Source organism: Tinamus guttatus, unplaced genomic scaffold, assembly GCF_059628265.1.
Source record: "Tinamus guttatus ecotype Peru unplaced genomic scaffold, ASM5962826v1 Tinamus_guttatus_pri_ptg000716l, whole genome shotgun sequence".
In the NCBI taxonomy this organism is placed as follows: Eukaryota; Metazoa; Chordata; class Aves; order Tinamiformes; family Tinamidae; genus Tinamus; species Tinamus guttatus.
This window is the reverse complement of record NW_028289250.1, coordinates 3,595,298-3,613,617: the sequence shown is the minus strand read 5'-3', so window position 1 is coordinate 3,613,617 and position 18,320 is coordinate 3,595,298. Positions and strand designations below refer to the sequence as shown.

General features: G+C 38.9%; 1 protein-coding gene across 1 annotated transcript in view; it reads left to right on the top strand.

The window, feature by feature from the left end:
- UTRN (utrophin) overlaps positions 1–18,320 on the top strand; it is a 303,290-nt gene that overhangs the window by 258,887 nt on the left and 26,083 nt on the right. The window contains exons 62-65 of the mRNA XM_088537058.1: positions 3,947–4,104; positions 6,295–6,461; positions 8,838–8,949; positions 17,076–17,212. Coding sequence (XP_088393184.1) covers positions 3,947–4,104; positions 6,295–6,461; positions 8,838–8,949; positions 17,076–17,212 — 574 coding nt within the window. The remainder of the gene's footprint in view (positions 1–3,946; positions 4,105–6,294; positions 6,462–8,837; positions 8,950–17,075; positions 17,213–18,320) is intronic.

Here is an 18,320-nt window from a genome sequence, read left to right as displayed (position 1 = left end):
ACTTGCTTTAGCAATCTACTCTAATTCTGAAATACTCAGAACACAATAAAGAAACTCTGCTCACTGTTCTTTGCTCTTTCTACCAGCAGTTCTTCACATGCTATTGCAGGACTTCTGAATGTCACAGAAAAAAAGGAACATTTTTAACCACTCAATTTTAGTGTCACGAATGTTCTTGGAAAATAAATTTCAACCATATAAGTAGGCATTTGCACTGATAAAAAAATTAAGTTTGCATGTACAATTATTCAGAGCAGATTTTAGCCCTGGTCGTTCATTCAGGGGACAAATGCTGTCTCACAGGTACAAACTTATTGAGCGACAAGATGACTTTTATCTTTCCTCACTTTTAGAGGTAGAAAAAAGCCACATTGCTGTCACAGTGTAACATCTGGGAGTACATTTGTGTGTGTTTTGCTCTTATCTTAAGCTCATTTTCGACATGAAACCCAGATGGAACAGCAATTGAAACAGAGAAAACATTCATGAAATGTTTTATTTATTCTGTAGGCATTGGGTCATATCATTTAATATCATTTAATGATTAAAAGGTATACAATTTGAGGTGAATAAGAAGGGCTACTTGAAAAATCTCTACTATGAAAGAGCCAGTTCAATAGCAGTGTGCGTTTATTTTTTTTTTATTTTTTTTTCCTTATGTATCAAAATTATTCTTTGGTACATATTGCAAATCTTCAAACCATTTGGAAATAACATTGTGCTACTTGAAAATCTGTGCATCCTGTTTGTACAGCATGCATATGAACAAATGGTGACACATTTTCTCTTTTGTATATTTCTAATTAAATCCATATTCAGCGTAATTAGGGCATCTTTATCCCTAAATTCCTTGCAGCTGCTTGGATGCTTCAGGTTTGACAATGCTACGTTTGTGGTTTGATGGCTCAGCAACCTCAGCAAAAGAGACAAAATGTGTGTGCAGTGGATATTTTTTCTACTATTTTGGTGGAAACTGGGCTTAACTTTTCTGCACTTTGCAGTATCTTGCATACCAACCGATAGCTGCATTTTTTCAGGTTGTTTGGCTGCGCAATAGTTTGAGCCTCACTGACTCTCATCTCAAACATTAGTGTGGCTGTGTTTAATTTTAGATTAACTGATCTTTTAGTTTCTTTTCTGATCGATTTCTTTTCCCCTACGGCTCAAGTCTGAATAAGCCTGTCTTGCTTCCAGTGTCATCCTTTCGACAGAGTCCCTGGATGCAGTTCAACGTTACATAAATGCAGACTTGCCCCATGCACGCATACATGTGTAAGCCCCCACACGGCGTGTGCACGTGAACGTGTCCTCTGCTTGTGCGAGTGCTCAGGCCGTGGCTCCTGGCACGGCTGGTGGCTGCTGCGTGGCCGCGGCGGCGGGCGCCCCACGGCATCACAGACTCACAGAGTGGTTGAGGTTGGAAGGGACCTCTAGGGTTCAACTAATCCAACGCCCCTGCTCCAGCAGGGACACCCAGAGCACGTGGCACAGGGTGGCATCCAGGCGAGTTTGGAAGATCTCCAGAGAAGGAGACTCCACAGCCTCTCTGGGCAGCCTGTTCTGGAGCTGCTGCCAGGTGCCTCCCTTGCTGGGGTGCAGCTGAAGTCATCAGAGAATAGTTCTTCTCCCAGAGCCCATTTCCACTGTAGGCAGATGCAAACAGAGGCAGCTCTGGGCAAGGCAGCTTTTACCCATCGGTTCTTAAAATCTGGCACTAAGTTACTGGGAAACTGCTCCAAATGCGGTGGAAAAAAACAGCCAGGATTTAGAAATGCCAAAATAAGTTTGCAGTTTGAAGTGTGCAAAATACTTTTGTCAGTGTTTTTTCCCTCGCCACTAAGTGCTGGAGATGCTGTAGCTTCTGTTTAACTAGGCAAGAAAAAAAAAAGTGAGAATTTAGTTTGGTCAGCTGGACTTTCATTTTATGAAAATCCTTTCCTTGGCCTCAGTCACCGTTGCAAAGGAAAAGGTCTGACCCATCTTTCTTGAAGCACACTGACAAAGCTTGCCAGTTACTCCGAATGAAGGACAAAATAATTTACAGAGTGTCATAAAAAAAGTTTCTCTTAGATATTTCTGAACAGAGCTTGTCTGTTCCTCAATCAGAAGGACAGTCAGACTGAGTTATAAAGTTTTATTTATTTCTAATAGTGGCTGTTCCAGTAGCAGAGGTGAAAAGCAGGGGAATTGTACAAGCAGATTTTGTTTTTCTTCCTTTTAAGACTGCTGCGAGCTTTAATTGAAGCCAACCACTGAGTGCAAAAGCAAAATGAAAAAGCTAATTGGAAAGAATACAAAGCATTCACTTCTGTTTCTTTTGTAGTTTATACCAACCATGAGGATATTTTCAGGAGAGATTAACCTTGTGACTAAATATGAATGCATAGAACTATATAGAGATCATGATTAAATCAAGGATTTGCTCATGATTAAATCAAGGACAGATTTGGTTTTCTATAAAAACATGTAGCCAAAAATTTTAACACATTTCTTTCTTTGTGTTTTTCCTGTTTACATACTTTTTTAGTGAAGTCAGAACTTATGAAATACTTCCTGTACTGCAGTCAGTCCTATTAGTTCATACTAATGAATATACCATGGCTTGTAAGTGGATAGAGCCACAGGAGCATCTTATGATACTTCTGCAGTACTTCTCCTCTGTTTCTGCTTACTGCTTTTGTAAGCTTTCTTATCTTACAAATGTTAAAATCTTGGGGTCTCGCCTCTTGGATCTACTTCTTGATACAACCACCTGCAGTTTTCTCCTAAGCCTCTTTTAACTCTTGGAGTGCTATTTGAAGGAGGATGAGCTGCTTCAGAGCCATGAGTTCCAAAACCCTGGAAAGGCAATATATATGCACCTGAGGTACATACATTTGACATACACATTTCATGCCATACTTCCGAACGTATCAACTGCAAAGATGTAATAACATTTTAAATGACCCCCTTGCTAGTTTTTATACAGCTCACCATTTAGGCAGAAGCATTCAAGTAATGCTGCAAAGAAAGGAGAAATAAAAATTGTGAGGATCAGGATGTCAGGTTTGTGAGGATGTCAGGATCTGTCATCCGTACCCAGTAATCAGTGCAGACGCCCTCAAACCACTTGACAGCCCATACATTTGGTGATTTTCAGATGAATCGAGTGTTTTGCCATCCAATGGCCCCCTTGCAAAACTACTGTACTTCCCAGAAAATATCTGGATCTGGAACATTTTTCTTGATCCTTCTGGCCTCAATTTTTTCTTTTGTCGCAATCATCCCAGTACTTCCACTTACGCTACGGAGCTTGAGATGCACCTTGGAAAAGGGAATCAGGGAAAGTAAAGTACCTGGAGGTGGATGTGATTATCGAGGAAGCAAATGTGACTATTGTTAAGTGTGAGTTATTTCACTGGCTGCTGTTCTTGTTTTAGGCTGTGGCCAATTCGTGCTGTTTCTAGTCTCAGTCAGAGCATGTGTGATTCTGTCCCAAATCAATCCAAGGATGGCTTAGACTTTTGGCGTTGCTGAAATACCATTTTTTTTTCTTTCTCAGTGATAGCAAAGAAAAAAAAACTAATAAGTATTAAGGAGGAGATTAAATAATGTTGGATTTAAACAAAAAGCTATTCATATTTTCTGATGTTTCTCTTATTTTGTCACATAGCTGCTCCTAAGTAAATCAGGAAGTACATGGGTTACTATTACGGTATAATTTTGTTAGCAGATGCTGTAAGATGCCATAGAGTTTAATTTATATGGCCTGGCACTCTTGATTTGTTTACTCATTAAGAAAAAGTAGGCAGAATAATCAAGATAAATAGAACTACTGTAGACGGGACAGTTGGCCATCTGTAAGTCTGTCTGGGCTACAAAAATTACAAAATTCCAGCTGCAGGATCAGTGCCTAAGAGGAGAGTAGATGGCACAAATGGAGCTCTCACCTCTCTCTGGGTTGCAGATCTCTTCAAGGAAGTGGCCGGCCCCACGGAAATGTGTGATCAGAGGCAGCTGGGCCTGCTGCTTCACGATGCCATCCAGATCCCCCGGCAGCTGGGAGAGGTGGCAGCCTTTGGTGGCAGTAATATTGAACCCAGCGTGCGGAGCTGCTTCCAACAGGTAAGAGGGTAAAAACCTTCCCGTGGAAAAATCTCTTCCTGAAGACCTGGAACTTACTGTTGAATGATGCAAAAAGGAGAGAGGAATTTAAAAATATCCAATGAGTTTTTGAACAGAAGTTTGCAAGCAAGTACATGTGGGAAGTTATTGTCAAAATGCATCTGTAAAGGATGATTAATTGTTCAGCAGAAGATCAAACAAATTACTTGCTCGCAGGAAGAATTTATAAATCCTTGTGTTATAACAATATTGGCATCTCCAAATGCTGTTAAAACTTTTTTTTGTAGCAGCCAATTATCCAGCCCTGCACTTTTCAAAGCAAGCTGATATTGTGAGAACAACATACTTCTCCCTGCTGCAACAAGGCATGTTCTCAACAGAACAAGAAAATGATGTTGATGCTAATTTTTGACCCCGCACATCAGGAAATTATTTAGCATTATTTTTCTCATGAAAGAGCTTACAGATGTACAAAATTTCAAGCATAGTCATTTATGTATCCTAAGTCTTTATACAGCAGACAAGAGCATAGAATAAAATGGTCGTGTGCCTGCTGTTCAGCTCCAAACTGCATGCAGGGGGTTAATGAGGCTGCAAGGAGCGTCTATGTTTTTAAAGAAGATGGGAAGAAAAACGGGATATTTTCATGGAACAGAACCAAACGCAGAACTTGTCAAGGATGCGTGAGGACTTTGCCTGTTTCGTAGTGATAACTAGACTCTTTAAGTGTATTGTTTCTAAGGCAATGACTGCTTTGAGTGCTGTCAGCACCTATATATGTATTAAAAATCACTATGCCACATGCAAAACTCCTGACTTTGAACAATATTTGTGACTGTATTATATCCAACAGATAAAAACTTCCAGAACGTTTTTCTTTCACCATTCTTTTATAGACACATCTATGTTTCTTTACAGTGCTGTGAAAAATGCAGTTGTCAGCTTTTTTTCCAGGACTATTAGATTCATTTCTGGGTTTTGAAATGATTAGAATTGAGAGAAGGTTTGTTCCAAACATGAGTACATTTGCTAGATTGATATGGAAATTGGTTGACCAAATTAACCAAATAAGATTCTCCCTGAGGTTTTAACATTGCTCCTTCAGACAGTAGGAGATAGTGCTTGACATATCTATGGCTGGCCTCCAGTGGTTGAAGTCAGGCTGAAGTGAATTCCTCAGCTGTTAGGGGCAGCCTTGGGGCCCCAGAGGAAGGATGGTAATATGCCTGGAGGATGTGCCCCTCTCCTGCGCGGGAGAGGCAGCCCAACAAGGGGTTCTGCACGTGCCAGGGGTGCTGCCAGAGCCCGCGTCGCAGCCGCGCGCTGCTCTCCAGGAGCGCCGCTGCCAGAGCCATCTCGGGGGCTGCCTTGGGGAAACACGTATTCTGCTCGTGGGGAAAGCGCCTTCGTGCTTAGTCCTTCCTTCTTTGCTGCTTCCTGACCAGCAAAGACCTGCATGGATTGTGAGGAGCTTAAAAATACTGGTGGTCATATCGTCCTGTTCAAAAATAACTTTAAGTTGTGCTCTGTGTAATTGCCAGGGACTCAGAATAGCAACCTCTGTTCTTACTGCTTCAAAATATGTTTAATATAATTGGTTTTTAGCCAGGCTTCTCTGCTGATTGCAACTGAGAATATGGAAACATGTTTATTCAGTTCCTAAAACAATCATCTTACTATTTTAACTGTACTGTATTCTCAGTGTTTGCCTTTACAGTGGCACATTTGTTTTCCTTTTTTTAATATTTATATACTTGCTTGTTTGTTTATCTGACATGCTAACTTGGAAGAGTACCATGGGCTCAGAATACAATTAATGTGTTTTTTGTATATGCAGGCAGTCCGGACTTCTAGTGATCTGGTACCCATCTGTCAAAAAAACAAACATATTTTTGGTGTGTCGGGAATACAAAACATTCTTCCCCTTAGTGTTGCTTGTTTCTCAAGTCCTTTTGGTTCAAAAATGGGTTTATTATGACTGTTCCTTCTTTATTACCTTCTGATTCCTCTGTCCCAGTTGTTTACTCCTATGACCAACTTCACTTGTTGTTTTTCCATAGCTGGTTTTACATTAACCTGGCTTGGAAAAAGGTGGCACAGGAGTTGCTTTGGGGAATTGAATTCCAATTAAAATATGTTTGTGGGGTTTATTAATTATTTTTGTTTGTTTGCTCACCAGAACCACACCAGAACCACAATAAACCAGAAATCACTGTAAAGCAATTTATAGATTGGATGCGGTTAGAGCCCCAGTCTATGGTGTGGCTACCAGTTCTACACAGAGTTGCAGCTGCTGAAACAGCAAAACATCAGGCCAAGTGCAACATCTGCAAAGAGTGTCCAATTGTTGGCTTCAGGTAAGAGGGAAGGGAGCTGAGTGCGGGGTTTTGACAGCTGATTTACATCTCCCAACAAAACCAGTTTTTTCCTGTTTGCTTGAGCCGCTGCCTTTCAGTCTCCTATAGGACTTGCTGCTCTCTGCCAAGCGGGTCTGTGGCAGGTGTGCAAGGAGTGCAGGCGTCGAGTATTTTGGCACTGATGGATGCAATAAGTAGCAAATGAAGTATAAATAACCAAAGGCATGACACCAAAAAGAGGTGATCAGTGAGAAAATATATATCTTTGTTCATATCTATATCTTATACAGAATGAGAGGACAACACAGGCTGGCCGTCTCTGCACTGTTTTGCAAATAATGTTTGTGAAATAAAGCAACTTCTACTAGCCAATATTAAATGACCCTTCAGCAGCAACCTTTCCTTGCTTGGTGCAAGTGTTAATATATTGCTGTGATGAGACTTGCACAATTCCTGGTTGGAAGCACCGAACATAATCTAACTTTGGTCTGTTCAAAGGGAGCCTATGAATTCTTAAAGAAAAAAATAGCTCCAGGGATATTCTTTGTTACTGAGATAAACTGTATGATTGTAGTATAAATCACTATCACTGAGCATTGGATGGTTGGTACCTTTGTGTGGTCTGTTATGACTAATATACATTTGTGTATTGATTGCTCCAACACATAAAACGATATGGAACAAAGTAAGGGAGAAGGGCTAAACATAACAGGCTGTCCTGTATTCTTGAAGCTGTATGTTTTCTATGTAGGGCAGTCTCTCCTGTAAGTGATTTTAGTGCTTTTCCTAGGCAGATGAGTCACTTTGTTCCCCATGCTTTCTGTTCCTCCTTCCCTTTGTTGCGTTAAAGGACAGTAATACAGGAATCTCGGGGTCAGATTCATCTCACCTAGCCTTGAGCATACTAGCTTTAATCAGACTTTTAAGACTGAGCTGGTGACCCTCTTTTCTATCAAAATAGAGAGGAAAATACTTCCAGAAGCAACGAATTCAGTCAAACGTTGTTGCTTGTCCTGAGATGAGATGAAAATTCCTCTAGATATTTCTACTGTTCTTAATTTAGGCTGCAGGGAACCAAGGGTGGCTGAGCCCCAGTGTGGATGCCTGACTTTTAGTTGAGAAGCAAGGACAGCTGAATCTTTTCTGTGCTGACCTTTCTTGGGTGGAGAAGAAAAAGGGGCACATAGAGACAGAAGACAGATAACTTGAGTGTGCATGGAGAAGAAGGGAAGACAAAAGAATGACTCACCCTAAATCATCTCTGTAATGAAGCTGGAGATCTGCAACAGCAAAAGCATCTCGCATCTTAGCAGAAGGTGGATGTGGCCATTTAACACACAGGCTCCGAATAAAGTTTCTAAGCAGTTGCATAAACATCCTTAAAAGTGAACCTTTACGTTCATGCACGCATATTGTCTTGCAAAGCAAAACATAAAACTCAGCAGGGGAAAAATGTGGATTGGTACTGAAAACTGCTCTCAGAAAGCAATTTAATTTAAACTTTAACTATTCAGAAGCTCTTCAATTTGCTTCCGTTAGCTCATTTTAGTTTCATACTAATGATACAACCTCATCCAATCAAAACTGCATGCTATAAAAAAGAGTGGGTGGAATATAAACTTGAATTCTTTAGTCAACTATAGTGAAAAAAAATGAAAAATCAAAAAAAACTTTAATTAAGTCTACTAAATTCTTAAACTTTAAATTTCATGAACAGTAAGCAAGTTTTGTGAGTTTTAGGGTCCGATTCATGAATGTAGAATTTCTGAGCATCGAAAGGATGGAAAAACATTTAAAACAACTGGTGAATATTAAAGCATGCAAACTTGAACCACTCTGGTTTATAAACTTTTTTTCTACCGACTGATGACTAAAGAGAAGAAAAAAGCTTAACGCAACATAATTTTAAGTCGGTTCAAACTCCGAAATTACAAACTCTTTGCATTTTGTCTGTAGAGCTGACCCTTTCCTGGATTTTATCTGCAGGTTTGTACTGTGCAAGGCTTTCTGTTTCCAAGGGAGTTGGACAGCAGTTGATTCACAGTGGCTCTCTCTGTGGCACTGAGGTTAAATTTGTTTGTTTTAATCCCACATTCAAGTGCCCTTTGCAGCCTGGAGGTGTCGTACAAAGTGCTGGGGGGCTGTAGGCTTCCCGTGGGGGCATCTCTGCAGCGCCTTGCCCCGTTCCCGCTGTCCCACAGCCCGCTGTCCCACTGGGTGCCTTCCCAGACCATCCTGACAAAGCCACGGGCCCCGGTGCTGCTGGAGAGCAAGGGACACCATCGCAAGGGTTGTTGGCCTCATGGCACTTAACACCAGGTAAAAGCCAGCAGTGAACCTAGGAAGGGCTCATCGTTTTGCTTGGTGTTTCCACAGGTACCGAAGCTTGAAGCATTTCAACTACGACGTCTGCCAGAGCTGCTTCTTCTCTGGCCGTACAGCAAAGGGGCATAAATTGCATTACCCAATGGTGGAGTATTGTATACCTGTGAGTACCTATTTACTTACCGCGCCCAAGCGACTGGTTTTTGCATAATTTGTCATCTAGAATTTGATCTTGACTGTTTTTTTTGTTTTGTTTTGTTTTTTTGTTTTTTTGTTTTGTTTTTTTTTACAATTGGCTATTCATTCAGGATATATTTTTTAATGTATACATGTATTTTTGTGTGTGTGTCTGTATGTGTATGCATACACAAAATATTTAGCAGGGCTTGCCCTTCAGCATTTCTTTCTGAAATTCATTAGAGATGTTGCTATTGCTACTGATTTTATTGGGGCAGTGCTTGGATTCTGTAGAGAGAGGGTAGCAGTATCTACCTCTGAAATAACTTCATATTTATTCTATGAAATAAACCTGAAATAACTGAATATAACTGTAGTATGGACACACATGTGTGCTGTTTGTGAGAGTGCGTGTTGAAGAAAGTGGACCTGCTTTACCGTTGTCATGTCCTAGTAAACAATATTTACTATTTTAGTAATGTAATATAGTACTTTAAAGGTGCACAAGCATTGCTTCAGGTCTGATGTTTTGCTTGCTCCAACCAAATGCAATTGGAAATACATTTCACAAACTGTTCCCTTAAATAATTTATAATTTATAATTTATTTGGAATATTTAAAGATTAGTGTGTGACTGGAAAAAAATAAACTTTTTTTTTTTTAAATCAAAAAGGATGTGAGTTATGACTAGATTAGCTAGGAGAGAATAACTATATAATTCATCATTTTATTGATGACATGCGTAAACAAGTTTTTTCTGAGGAATTTCTGGAAGACTTTCCTGAGTTGAGTTAATGGCCAACTTTAAATAAACATTTTGGTTTTCTGGATTTTTGCTCGATGATCTTTTACATTCAATAATCATCTTAAGCACAAAATAATAAGGTGATCTATCTTTCATTTAAATCACAGTGCTCAAAGTTCAGTGTACTGAGAACTACAAATTTGGGTTGGAATGCGGCTTTCTTTTATAGAGCTGATTTCTAATGCTGTTGCAAGAGCCTATGGGTTCTTTTATTAGCAAAAATATCATTGACTTACTCATCTGTCTTTTGCTTTAGTAGGTGGGGTTATTAACTGTGTTTTCCCCTTTTTCATTGTATACATGCCTTCAATAGCAGAATTCAAAATCTATGAAGTAGTGTTTACTCTTCATTATAATCAGAACCAACCATGACTTATGTTAATTTGGTTTCATTAATTCTATAACCCAGTGTTATGATTTGGTTGTCAAATTTGCATGTCAGATACTGTGGCTATGTATATGAAACTGCTCTGAAGAAATATTGTTGTAGATTGCAGTTTTGTTGTTTTTCAACTAGTTTTGATGTTCATTATATTTTGTCATTATGTTACTCTTTACATTTTCTCTTTTCCCTTCTCACCTTCTTGAAAGCTTATTGGCAGATTAAGGGCTCTCTTTTGAAAATTATAGCACTTAACGGGGGATGGAGGGATGTTTTGTGTTAAACATAATTGTATTTAACAGAATGGATGGACACGTGCTGAATATAAAACATTTTACAATATTTCAGTACATTATATATATATATATATATATATATATATACACTCCCTATTTTTTCCACTTCTAATGTATATTCTTAGCATCTGTTATATCTCAAATTGGTTTGGAATGCAGTTTAATTTTTTTGTCATCTTTCATACAGTTGTATCATTTTTTGCTTTTTTTATTTATACTATTTTCTTAGTACGATGTAAAAGCACAGTTTTCCCTGTGTTGAGATGTCAGATATTTTACCTTTGGGACAGGTCTAGAGCATTTTCTTTCTTATTAAAAATGTGGTGTTTTTAATGAGTATTTTAATATGATGTAGTTAAAGAAATACTTTTTCCATTTGGTTAATGCTATTTTTTTTGTTTTTTCTCTCAAATATTCGAAAACATACTCATAAAAGAGAGAGAACCAGAAGCGATAGTTTGCTTACCTCCTTAGCCAATGTAACCAGAAGAAAATCTGAACATATGTACTCTGTGTTTTTCATAGATCCATGCCCTTTTCCAGATCAGAGTCTCCTTGTCCTTCTTTTCAGGTCATATCATGGAACATCTATTGTTAATGTCTATGATACACAGAAAATTCAGAAGTGAAGGCATAAGGTGTTGTGAAATAGATGAGGCTTCTGATCCATGTAATAAGATATCCTTCCTGTAACATTAGTCAGAAACATGTAGGGAAAGAGGAAGGGAATGAAGAATATGTCTGGTGTAGGATATGGTACTGTCCCTAGAACAACATGGGATATTTCTTCCTGGCGCTTTGAGTTTTGACTAAAGCAGCAGATGTGATATCTGAGAGAAGCCTTTGGTTCTTCTTAAACCTGCTCATGTTGTGTAGGTGTGACACATTTAATAAAGTAACGACTGTCATACAAAAAAAAGGGGGGGGGGGGATTGTAGAAATGACTCCCACTGTCCTTGGAGTGGATACTTCTTGTATTATGTTCAAGATTTCTGTTCCCACTACACAGAGCCTATAGTTCTAAAAGAGTAGTAAGAGCAAAATAAGGTAACCTAGGTTAAAAGTTGGTGAAGTTGTTTCTGTGACATGTAGGAGCATTGAATTGAATCCAATATGGGATAATTATAGTGGGAATGAGATGACATTCTTGGTTAGAGGGAACGAAGGGCAGGAGGTAGACAGAAGTAAGAGGTAATAAATCAGGGCAGTTTCAAGTAGAGCAGAGTAAAAGGCATGGCATATAATATAGGAAATGCATAAAATCAGGTGTCCAGCATTGACAACCATTAATCTGGAAGCCAAATCTTGAGGTGGAATTTCTCTTAGGCCTTTCTAGAAGTACACTTAACTAGCTCTATTTCTGTGCAAGCAGACACAGCTTGTGTGTCCGCCCTCCAAGAGAGGCCATAGGAAGAATTAGTAAAGCATGTGATTACCTTTCTCCATCCCGATTCTTCTTCATAATGCCAATGACTTGGTTAGGAGTCTTTTCATAGCCTTGAGAACTTGAAACAGAAGAAGTGATATACTACATGAGCAGAACTAAGGCAAACGAGCCCGTTTGCCTCGTGTAATTGTTGCTTACATGCAGTTCATTTCAGTTCTTCTTGCATCATTTGAATGAGAAAAAAAATAGATTTCACAAAAATAATCCAGTATTATTTTGTATTATTGTTTTCAATAATGCACTAAGGTTGATCTACTAACCTGTTGTTAAAACTCTGTACATACTGAATTCATTTAATGCATCATAATGTTCAAAGAACTTGCAAAAAGTATCTGCAGTAGGTTAATAGAATAATTACATGTTTAAATGGAGCTGTGTCTAAAGTAGCAGTGATCAGGGTCTGTGACATTTTAAAAAAAAAAAAAAAAAAGAAATCTCATATAGGCACCAAACACTAGAGAATTATGCTATAGGATTCATTATATTATGATATACATAGCCTAAATAGAAAAGGTGTATCTATTCAACTCAGGTTCAGCACTTCTTAAAGTCTTTTCAGCCTAATTCAAAGGCTGCTGGTACAAAAATACTTTTGTTTCCTGTGCTGCAAAGCAGGGTGCAATTGCCTCACGATAACTCTTACTATATAATATATACTAATGCATAAATATAAAGAGTACTGCCAATATTTTGAAAAAAAAAAAGGCTTACTGCCTGTGACAGAATTAACCTAGCTTGCAATTGGTTCCTTGAAGCTGAAAATAAAACAATTCCTAATAGCTGCCTGGTTATGTATTTTTTCTTTCATGCAGAATTTAGGAATGGATAGAATAAGGATTTGGACATTATCTTCAAATAATGGAAATGCAGTTACTGTTGTTATTTTCTCATACCTAAATATAGTCTTTCTCTAAAAAGATAGTTTCTAGTGCAGAATTTTAGAGATATGTAACAATTTTGCAAGGTTTTCCAACAGTCGAAGTCTAGCATCTAATTCAGTTGTACTTGTAAATAAGTATCTACATTTTTTCATATTTTTGATGTTCTTTTTTTATTATTTATTTTATTTTTTGGAATGGGAATTCACTCAGCAGTGGCATGGACATTACATTGATGTGACTTTCTGTTTCAATGGGTCCTTTAAATTTCAGGTAGAAATAATTACTGCATCAGTCCTCTTTATCCAAACTGTTCTGCTTTGCAGTTCCCATATCCCACTGTAAAACCCTGAAAGCAGCTTTTTGAAGTATTATAAAGATACCAAATCAGCAGTTCTGAAACTTTTCTCATTGCAAGTCTTATATCTGTCAGGGTCGTGACCTCAATAAAAAGACCAACAACTGCATTTTTGTAGCTCTTCCCCATCACCCTCAACTGCCACAATCCCTAATTCCGGGAACTGATTTTTGTCGAGTGTACAAAATGGTGCCAGCAAAGACTTGCCACTTTGTCTTCAGAGGAAAGAAAAAAGTATTTTTAAAAACTTTTTCTGTGTATTGGATTCTGTGCGTTGGGAGATGTTAAGGTAAGATATTGTTTGGCATAGTTAGGATACAATAAGAATCTGTTAACTCCATATTTTGGCACATGAGATCTCTCACTCCTGCTAGGAGCTGCTTCATCTAGTCTGCAAATTGTAGTCCCGTCCCTTTTGCTTGCAAGCTCAACTAATGGAAATTATGCAGGAATATACAGCGTTGAGCATTTTCAGGGATTTCATGTGGTATTTAACATATTTAGATACATATTTCTCTGAATATTGTTTTTTAAAATTGTTTTTCTTCTTTTTAATTCTTAATGACAATTTATCTTGTAAGAAAAGAAAACAGTGTCTTATTTTCTTAAAGAAGCTTAAAGACACAATAGGCAAGATGTCAGAAATTATTAGTCAAATTTAAGTTCTACCCTGAAGTGAAGATTTGCTCCAGGCATGGTAAAGCTCATCTGCAGCAGTGCCTGTTAAGGCTCCCGCTCCAGGTACGTCATCTGAAACCTGAATTGCTGCTGACATGCGGAGAGGCAGCTGCGTTCCTGGGCATAAGCAGCCTCAGCATTTTATAAACTACAAACTGACGCGAGAATCGGTAGTTCCATCCTGACAAGCTCTGCAAGGCACCAGCCCTTCCAGGCCCTTCGCTGTTGCCCAAACTAGACCCTTCTGTGGAAAGAAAACACACACATTATTCTTTACTATATTCTTCAATATGTTAGTTTCTTCTATCTGTGTGCACGTACATATGTCTTAGAACTCTCTTGACAGGATTACTACTTCTTGGAAGTACTTTTTCCCAATGAAAGTTTTCCTGGTTCTGATAAAATAAAAATACAGCACAACTACTTTCTAAACTACATATAGAAAGCGTGCGTCACCATCTTTTTTTTTTTTTTTTTTCCTCCTACTACTTTCAATATAAATCCAGTTGTTTCTTCAATTTATGTTCACTTATAAGGGTTTTTACTTGTTTTTAGTTTGTGGCTTGTAATTCCGTATATTCCTGGCTGTATTTTGAAGAATTCTAATGCCAGTTGTAAGTTGTTCCGTATTTTCTACTTGTGACTTTCAGGTACAGAGATTTGTTTATTTATTTATAGGTTTTTGTGTGTGCCAGCGTGCCAGCTATGGATCTCAGTCATTCCTTCCTGAACTTTGTCAGGTTGTAGTAACAGGATTTTTAAATAAAGATTGAAAATGTGTTTGTATGGATAAAGTCTTTATTCAAGAAAAAGATTTTTTTTGTTTGCTTGCTTGCTTTTCAAATAGTTTTGCAAATATTGTGATCTCTGTTCTGTTGACTTTTGTGGAAATAGGCAACATGTCATGTAAAGAAGATATAAAGAAGTATACAAGTCAGCTGCTGTTTTTCATTTTTTAGATAGGTTGTACATAGAGCCCCTGGCTATTTTTCAAAAGTTCAGCGTTAAGGTACATCTCTTCTGGCATGATTTTTGTTTGTACTGTGCCATGTGGGTATATACAAAAAGCCCAAGAAAAACACTTTTATAGGTTGTGACTTAGTCACATTTAAATTTAAATTGTTCCTCCAAAACTGCCCAGATTTCACTGGTTCGTATGTACGGGCCTCACTCAGTACATAGCCAAATTAGTCTTTCCAAGGAACTGGGTCAGGCTGTCATACCAAATGAGTACCCGAGAGGAAAATTTCTGGCAGCTCAATAGGCATTTCTTTCTGTAATGTGTAGATATGAAAACTTTCATTCAGTGGCCTTGGGACAGCCCTCCATCTGCTAGAGTTTTTGTGGCATGAAAATTCACAGCTCTTTGCACTTCACATTCTTTGTTTAGATGCATAAATGAGTGTGACAGATGCTTCTTGGCAATATTTTTGGGGCCCTTCCTGATTTACCCATGTTAAAATTTGGGAGTTCCTACCCCTCTCTCCATTCCAAATTTGCTCAGTTTTTACTTGTTAAAACTGGACCTGAAAAACTTGCCAGTGTCAGTTTGATAACCTGACATTTTTTACAGTTAGTTCAGTCAGCACTTGTAAATGACTGTAGATGTATAATGCAACTGTAAATGACATATACTATACAAATATTAAAATACAGAGGCAAATAGGGGAGCATTTTTGTTTTGACAGTGGAGAATAAAGTGAGAGAATAGTTTGCCTATTTCTTCTGGCCCTTTTCACACTACAATAGAGAAAAATAATTAAACTGAAAAGACTTTAACTCTTTTTTTTTTCCCGTGGACGTCCTTAAGCTTTGGCATTATATTATGTCAGTGTGTTTTCCCTAAAAGAGTATGTGGAAAGACAATGTGCGGCCTGGTGAGGGATTTGGGCTGGGGGCTGCGGAAGCCATTGCCGCCTTCAGGTAATGACCTCGCCTCAGCGCGAGGTGAAGGGCCGCTTGGACTACACCGGCCCTACAAGAAAAAATGTGTTGAACAGTAACCCCTAAGTGTGATGGGGACCATTCTATTTGTTGTAAGTGCACAGTGCATTCTGTAAACACATATACTTTAAAAAGCGCACTGTGTGCTACTGTTTCTTCCTGCAAGTCCCTCTGTTACAGCCCTTTTTACCTACTGTATTAAGCGGGCATTTTCTCGCTTGTGTAGCAGAAGTTGAGTGGCATTATCAAAGTGTGCTGTCATTACTGATGTGATTAATTCCAATTAAATCGATTTCTAAAAGCAGCTGCATCTGTTTTAACTGTGCTGAAAGGCAGGCGCTGGGGTTGAGGGACGGGGCCGAGCGTAGCCCGCGTTGGGAAGGCTGCGTGGGTATGGACGGCTACTGAGCCGCGCGGGAGGGGGCCTTGCTGCCTCCAACCTGCAGGCCTGCACGGGCAGAGTCTTGGGCCAGTTCTCCAGCCTCCTGCTGCGGGAATAAGGAGGCTACTGGATCAGGCAGGGAGTTGTTGCTTTGGGCACAGATTGTTCGTGTCGTTGCTTTCGATTGTGCCTCTGAACTAGGCACGTACAATGGCTGTAATTTCATCTTTGGGCTCTGGAACAGTTCGGATAGTAGCAGGAACCTGCAGGAAGAGCTCTGGTACTTGAGGAAGTGCTTGTGGAAAAATGTGGCCGTTGCAGGAGAGACTGCTGCTGCCTCATGCTCCTGGTTCACAGCTTAGTTATATAATGGGAGGCATGGAGTAATCTGTGGCACTCTGTTCACAGAGAGGGCTGTTGACTGTATTTTTTGCAACAAAGCTGCTATTGTTAGCTGTATTTCTTCAACCAAGCAATTACAAGGTTTTACACTCCCTTCTGTCTATGGGGTTAGTCAGATGCTTCATGGGTATGAGTGTAAATAGTCAAGATTGCTTCCAGTGGCTAAGAGTGTTCTTTAGTATATGGAAAACCGAGCTGCATTTTTTTTCCTGAAAAAAAATACATTTTTGCCTTTTGTAAGACTAGTTATAAATTTTACTTTTAAAACTTGAGGCTGTTTCAGTTTTTACCAATTAACAAACTGGAGGGAGCTAGTGAATTACTGCTAGGAATTTGGAGCCTTGCCATTTTTACCAATAAAACAGAAATTCTGCATGCATTAGTGTTACTGATTTATCATGTTTCAGTACACTAGAAAAGAAGCTGTAAAGTCCCTAACATTTTGAAGTTTTTCATTGTATCCTCTTGCAGGACAGTAGCAGCATTATTATCTCAGTGCTAGCCAGCAATGTTCAACTTAACTTCTTTTTACTTCTTAAGACAACATCTGGGGAAGATGTACGGGACTTTACCAAGGTGCTGAAGAACAAGTTCCGGTCAAAGAAGTATTTTGCAAAGCATCCTCGACTTGGCTACTTACCTGTGCAAACGGTTCTGGAGGGTGACAACCTGGAAACGTAAGCTTGATTATAAAATAATCCCTGCTGGGGCCACTGGCATTTTTCATTACCCAAGAAATAATCAAAAGCAGTTGTAGAGCCTTGTGCTGGATTGTTTTCCATGAATATTGGATGATCTTGCTCGTTTTGTGAAAGTACCATACTTTATGCTTTGATTTTGATAGGCCATGAATATTAGCAGGTAAAAATATTGAAGGTAGGGTTAACAGCTGTTTTACAAAGAACCTTTTTATAACATTGAGGAAACCAGGTGTTTGGAACCACATTGCTTATTTGGTCTCCGAGTTCCTCTCTTCTCTCTTTAATGACTTTGGAATCAGCTGCCCTATTTCAAATGCATTGGAGTGGAGATCTCCAAGATAATTTGGCTCCTGCAAACTTCAGAAATCTAGGGGGTTTGATAAGAGAGCTCTATGAGTGTCTCCATGCTATTTATGGTGCCAGCAGAAATACTTTGCTTTATTTACTTTCTTGTCAGCTGTCATCAAAGGACACTCTTAAAAGAATCAAATTAAGATATGGTGACAGAGCAGTAGAAGTAGCTCAGTTGACTGACTCTCCTTGACATCCTGGAGTCTGCGCTGCTCCAGTGCAGCCTAAACAACGTGCCACCTAAAGTTAGCAGCAACATCAAATATAAAGCTTCATATAGTAGACCTCTGCCATTGCCTATGCTCTGCTTTCCTGACCAGAAGTTTGTACATCTTATTTACAGTAAATAAACCCTGCTTGTTCTTGGCTTAAGAAGCAGGATGAAGGAACCTGACTTGTGGCCTGAATTCTCAGCAAGGATTTGAATTGGAACACACAAAATGTTACCAGAGCAGTCTTAAACTGGTCTATAGTTATAAACAAACAATCAAAAAATGTCAGGAACAAAGGAACTTAAAGGTGCTTTGATGTGATGACAAGTTGTCAACAACACCAGAACTGGAATGTCAAAACTGTAAACACAGGTCAGGAGAAAAACTCTCTTGGTCCAGGCATGTGGGAAATACACAGATAAACTGCCAGCATCATGTTGAGAAAATTTGGTGTTCATTCTGTCGTCTACAGGTGACCAAAAAAACATATTTTCCTTAAAAACAAACAAACAAAAAAACAC